This window comes from Phoenix dactylifera, unplaced genomic scaffold, assembly GCF_009389715.1.
Source record: "Phoenix dactylifera cultivar Barhee BC4 unplaced genomic scaffold, palm_55x_up_171113_PBpolish2nd_filt_p 000731F, whole genome shotgun sequence".
Taxonomy (NCBI): domain Eukaryota; kingdom Viridiplantae; phylum Streptophyta; class Magnoliopsida; order Arecales; family Arecaceae; genus Phoenix; species Phoenix dactylifera.
The window spans coordinates 145,714-152,187 of NW_024068107.1; the positions used below are offsets into that span (position 1 = coordinate 145,714).

General features: G+C 38.4%; 1 protein-coding gene across 1 annotated transcript in view; it reads right to left on the reverse strand.

Moving 5' to 3' along the window:
- The window catches only part of LOC103707670 (mitochondrial import receptor subunit TOM40-1-like), a 28,058-nt gene extending 21,856 nt beyond the window's left edge, over positions 1 to 6,202 (reverse strand). The window contains exons 1-5 of the mRNA XM_008792241.3: positions 5,772 to 6,202; positions 3,377 to 3,458; positions 3,188 to 3,287; positions 2,994 to 3,089; positions 2,834 to 2,884 (exon numbers count right to left, since the gene is read on the reverse strand). Coding sequence (XP_008790463.1) covers positions 2,834 to 2,884; positions 2,994 to 3,089; positions 3,188 to 3,287; positions 3,377 to 3,458; positions 5,772 to 5,946 — 504 coding nt within the window. The 5' untranslated portion in view covers positions 5,947 to 6,202. The remainder of the gene's footprint in view (positions 1 to 2,833; positions 2,885 to 2,993; positions 3,090 to 3,187; positions 3,288 to 3,376; positions 3,459 to 5,771) is intronic.
- Positions 6,203 to 6,474: the final 272 nt, after the last annotated feature.

Genomic DNA, 6,474 nt, shown 5'->3' on the forward strand with positions numbered 1-6,474 from the left:
ATGCAGCAGGTGCATACACCTTTTCATCTCATTTAAGCATCATGGAAGGAAACCACAACAAGCCTATGGACTATAAAGTTTAAAAGCACAACACTTGATCTAAGAAAATCCATATCCTGGAAAATTTCACAAGTCAGTACACAGCAAGTGCATACACCTTTTCATCTCATTTAAGCATCATGGAAGGAAACCATAACGAGCCTATGGACTATAAAGTTTAAAAGCACAACACTTGATCTAAGAAAATCCATATCCTGGAAAATTACATCAGTACAACAGATTGTTAAGAAAAAGCAACTTGATAAGACTAATATAGAGACATCCATCTAGACTAATGTCATCTGAGTAGACAAAATCCAAAAAGGCATCAGCAAAGACTTAACCAAGTCCACTTACATGTTCATGATATATTATTCAAACCATATTATTATAGTATCAAATTTGTAGAATAAGATGAGTTAGGCATAATATTTAGGTATTGCAAGGATTGGCAAAAGGTTGGATTGGATGAAGTGAATACAAATATCAAAACTCTAGCGGTCTGACCCAAACTTGATGCGACCAGCAGGGCTGTGGGTCAAGTCAACCCACGACCTAATGCATTCAGCCCGGGTTAGGCTCAGCCAGATCCACTTCTGAAGGCTCATAGTTATAGGATCTGTGTCGGAAAAAAAAGGAGGCGCACCAGAAAAAATTGTCAGGTCTAGGTCATTTTTTTCTCTACCCAACCTGACACGGCTTGGTTCAATCCAATTCAATCCAAAGACCCACAAATCTAAAATGCCCAAACTCTCCATCATTCACCCTTTTGCCATATTTGTATTTGTAAATTGCATGTTAAGATTAACTATTTGTAGATTGAAGGCTCAATCATGCTCTTACCAACTTTTTCCTTGTAATCTTTCTACTTGCTATCCTTATCATTCTTACGTAATGAGTAATGTTTTTTCCTTTAAACTTGCATTGGACCCAAATAACGCATGGATTGGGTTGGATCATGCTAGCCCCCACCAGCCCTGAATGACCTAGTAAGTCTAAAAATTCAAGGACCTAACCAGACCCAACAAAATCAATTAATGAGTCGGGTCTAGCTCTAAAAATGTGACGCAAAAGAAAACCAAGTCCCAACCATACTTGGCCCATCCTGATCTAGTCCACTTGCAGGCCTACCAAACAGCTCACACTACTTTGACTTGAAGCTGCTGAATGGTCATATTAGATGCCCTAGACCTGACTTGAGGAGAAGGCCAAGAAGAGGAAATGAAGGAGGATAAAAGGGAGAAGCGGGCAAGGAGGTGGGGCAGATGGGCAGTGGGCACTATGGTTGACATTGGGGCAACGGCCAACAGAAAAGAAAGCTTTGTTTGGGTGGACAGCAGTGAGGCAACCAATGATAGCGGGGTATGGAAGGGTTGTGACTGACAATGGGCCTATGATCAGTGGCAAGCAACATAGCTACAATTCAAGTGGCAGCAATGGAGGAAGAAGTGCAATGAAGGCACACAGACTGACAATGAGGGGCTGGCAACAGAGCTGACAATAGGCAAGGGCTCTGTAGGGTATAGCTAAGTTGGTAGAAGAGGTGAACAAGGATTTGATGGTGAAGGGTAAGAAAAAGAGGAGACAATAGGAGTGGGCAAGGAGAGAGAGGAGAAGAGGCAAGGAGGAAGAGAGGAGGAGAGAGAAAAGGAATTGTGGGAGGGGACGCGTGAGGAAGATTCCTGAAGAAGAAAGAGAGTTCGCGTGCCCACCATATTTCTAAAAAAAGAGAAGGCTGATTTAGGTTTTTAAGGTTTTAATATAATACAAAAATAAATTATCTTACAATGTAAATATACATGGTTCTGACTCAGCAAGCTAGAACCCTCTGACCTAAATTTGATGCAATCTGCCAACATATAAGTTTAGCTAGAAGCAAACCTGATCCATGAAGAAAATAGGTGAACCTAAATGGGTCGACTCTAGGTTGGATCTGGTTGGGCTAATGGGCACAGGTCAAGATGCTATTAGGTATTACTAAGCAAAGTAATAACAGTGGAAACAAATCAAAATGACGTACCCTATCTGTATGTTAAGTGCATAGTCATAGTGAACTTATTTTTATGAGAAAACCTAAAATTGCACTTATTGGAAGCACAAAAAGCAATGCTTTTAAAGAAGAGCTTAAGTAACAAATACATAGGCGCATGAACATTTGTAAGACACTTTTGGAATCTTAAACATGTGCACAGGTTTGATAGAAAACATCCACTGGGCCAAGCGCAGAAGCAACAAATATAATGGTATAAAAGGAAGCAAAGTTAACTATAATGAATCATTACAGATATCAAATGTCATAAAAATGAATCATTACAGATATCAAATGTCATAAAACACTTCAACAGAACATGAATGTCAACCATTTCCAGTTTATGAACTAAGTACTAAATTTCAGCAAGTGAATCCACCATGATGTGAACTTACAGAATGAGAAATCCTACATTACTTAAAAGGAAGAAACAGCTATTAGTATAATCTTTCACCAGAAAGCCCAGCATTATAGAGATACATAAAAAAAAACTCGTATGTTTCTTACTTCCTATGTTTTCTTAGGTGGCAAAGTAATCTGTAGTCGATACTAACATTTTACGATGTTTTTTTGACAATAAAGGCAACAATGCATAATAGTGAATCAGCAAAAAGAAAGTGAAGCGAGCCAGACATTGCTGAAGCTTCACTGGACAATGAAGTCAACCAGAAAAACAAAATCAAAAGTCTTAAAGGCACAGTTCTACTTTGATGAAACATCCAAACGCTAGACCATTTAAGAGTAAGGAAGAGTTAAGGAACAAACCTTGTAATCGAAGTTAAACATGCCTTGAGAAAAGTGTGGCTCATTAGTAAGCTGACCAAAATGAAATATGTGTCACTAAACCAACAGTCAAGAGTAATAAACCAAAATCATTCTCCTTGCTAAAAGATTTTAAATGATTAAAAAAATTACTATAGAGCACCTGTGCATTGATTTTCAAAGTAAGGTTATCAGTCAGATCGCATTTAACTCTTGCATTCAGTCTTCCATCAGTAAGCACCCTTCCAACAAGCATTAACTGTATAAATGCATGAAAGGTCCCATACTTCAGTTATCCATCAAGAAGCTATCAAGCTCCACAGCCATCATCTGGCCATAAAATGCAAGAAAACTAACCTTTGGATCCAGAAAATTGGCACCAAATTCATAATGTGCAGTAGGGACTTTGATAGTATCAGAAGACTGTGAAGGAACTTCCATTGATCCCATGAAAACACTGAGAAGGTTGTCAAATCAAAGATTTTCTTTTTAAAACGATCACCAATAGGAGAGCATATATATCATATGCAGCACAAGCTAAACTACCTGTGGCTAAGTGAAAATTTTTGATTTAGGCCCTTTGTAAAGTCAAAACGCAATCCTTCAAAAAGCTCTGGCTTCAATGACACTGCAAAAGCAAATTAAAAAAACATTAGAAAATGCCCTGATCTCACATTGATTACTGTTAGCTTTCATTTTTGCAGGCTGAATTTTAACTCTAGTGAAGCTAGAAGATTAAAATTTGTATAAACTCTAATTTGTATCTCATTAAACAAAAAATTTAGAAAAAGTCTATGTCGCAAGAAGGGTAATATCATCTGCATTAAGGAGCACTGGTATTAAGATGTTTCTGCCATGAATCCAAATTACTTAATAAGAAAATACTGTAAGCAAGAGTCCCCCCCTTCAACTGCCAACCCAAGTGCTCTTTTATCTCAATAAAATCAAAACCAATTATCAATGCCTTTCTCCCTTGTTACCATCACAATCCCTTGCCATTTGTGCATGTAGAAAGATTAAAGGACATGAATGAAAAAGGAAATGAATGACCAGATGAAATTCTTAGAGCAAAAAAGGAGACAAAGTGGAAAGAAAGGTAGGTTTCCCGGGGAAAAAATAAAGATTTCCACAAACAATTTATAAGAAGAGAAGCCAAATTTATAACAAAAATTCTTTTACTAGAGCTAGATACTAAATAAGAATCACCTCTGCTGATCCAAACCCAGTACATGCAATGAATGTATTGAACCAAAATAAAACCTACCCTTTTCTAAATATTGGTTTATAATCATTTAATGCCATTAGCATATCATAAAACATAACAATCTCTGTCCACTGAATCGGAAATTATCTCACGAATATAACAGATAGAATTCTGACTTCTTCTGCATAAGAAGAGCACTAGGCATCCTTCATCAGTCATGTTCCCACTGTATTGGCCACGGGACTTACTAAGACCAAGATATTTAGCATCAGAGATATGTTCGTAACATGTTGAAAATTGAATATCATTTTGACTTGATGTAAATGAAAGACAATAAGCTTCTATGAGGATAATAGATTTCAAAGTTTATGATAACTGCAAGTTTAATTTGCTTGAGGAAATTCATCAGTTAGATTTACAAGAAAAACTCTTCTTTTCTATGAAGACGGCAATGTGAGAGAGAGAGAGAGAGAGAGAGAAAGCATGTCTAGTCTAGAAAGTAAATTTAAAGTTAAGAAGACAAAGGCAGATAGCTCAAAGAAAAAAGGGTAAAAGCTCTTTAATTCAGCGTGTAGAATTTCGGACATTAAAAGTCAGATGTCAACAAAACTATATTGCCAGAGTCATATTCAAGACAACATTTTTTAAGTGTTAAGGAAATTGTGAGAGATTGTGGTACTCCATATATATCTCATCTCTGGGAAGGGTTTGGAGGCCTACTCTTAGACTTGAACATTGAAATGCACAACTCAGAAGAACAAGACTAAAAAGGCCAACCAGATTAGTAATCTATGGAACCCTCAAAATTCCACATACGGTGCTTCAATATATGATCATGTTGTAGCATTAAACAAGAAAACATAACATGAGTGTCTTCACAAAAAGTTGACAAGTAATTAACAGCATCATCCTGAGGGAACCTACTAGCCAAGTTGGTAAAGTTTCTTTTGTTAATACAAAAGACTTGGCTATTCAGTTTTCTATCCAGCCGGGCTTCCACATGTCCTAGTTCTCAGAATTAATATTATCATTATCATCATCGCCTATTTCCCGTCATATATGGGGTCATCCATAGGGCACAACTTCACATTGAGAAAGCTCCATAAAGGATTAAACAGATTTTCTGACCAGTTATCAAACCAACAACAACCTTCTAGAAATCGGTGTCAGTGGTTGGCCAAGGAGAATTTAGGCAGGAAAGGAACCTGTTACAAAACAAGCAAGACCAATCAACAAGTAGGGAGAACTAACCCACTAATTGCACCTCAAGCTCATGTAAGTGAGGAGCGACCCTAATTTTCTGGAGCTGGATAGAGTCTGGTGAAGAGCACCAAATGGGTAAAGAGCACACAGCTTAAGAATTGCTCAAAGAAAAGTTTTGTTACTTATCTGGCACCACTCAAATATGTCACTACTAGTCCAACTAAATCTCAGATCACCTAGAGCACTCTCAAACTCCATTACTACTCAATTTTAATGCAACTTGTTCAAACATGGAGATCAGTAACTCACTGAAACACCCAGCGTTCACATATTATTCTATGTAAGTAACAGTGCCACTAGAAATTCCATGAGATTTACCATTGAAAAAGAGATTCAAAATAACTTTTTATTTAATCCAACCAAAAAAATCAAATAAATGCTCATAAAAAATTTCTAGAGAATCCAGAATAGAGATTTAAACGGTTCCCAGCGAAAAGCAACAAAAATAGGCGCCGCCTTGGGATCGAGACTCACTCAATGCCTCGCGCTGGATCTCCTCGAAGGGGACCGGACACGGGAGATTCAACCAATCGACCTTCGTCTCGCCCTTTTCCTCCGTCTTCGGGGGGAGAACCCCGGTGAGCCCGACGGCGGGCGGCGGCGGTGGTGGAGGCGGCAGGGTGGCGGCGTGGCTTACGGACGATCCCATCGCGTACGAAAGAGTCCAAATCGGCAAGTTTTCTTATGATAAGAAGGCCGAGAGAAAAGATTTCTAGGGCGAAATAAATATAAGGAGAAGGCGGAGGAGTAGTAGGTTAAGAAGAGAACAGCCCTTCTTCCCCTCTGGAGGAGGAGGGTGGGGTTAAGGAGGGGAAGAAGGGTAGGAGGTGTGGAGGAGGGTGTTACCAGGACTTTTGCGGCTGGGGTTGCGAAGGAGGTTTTGGGAGGGTTTTCTGTTTCCGTATAGGTGTATAAATATGTACGGAGAGAGCAAGTCCATGGATTGGTAAGGTATATCAGAGGACATCTAGGTATCATGTACAATGAACTAGAAATGATTGGGGTTTTTTTTTTTTTTTTGCTAAGGCAATGATTGGGGTTTTAGTTGGTGAATTTTGTGCAAATGATTCACTTAATTGATTTTGCAAGAAAAAATTAGATTTTTTTCCTCTTAAAAAATAAGAGCATATTTATGGATCTATGGACAGCCAATGCTTGCTCTGCAAAGAAACAAGTT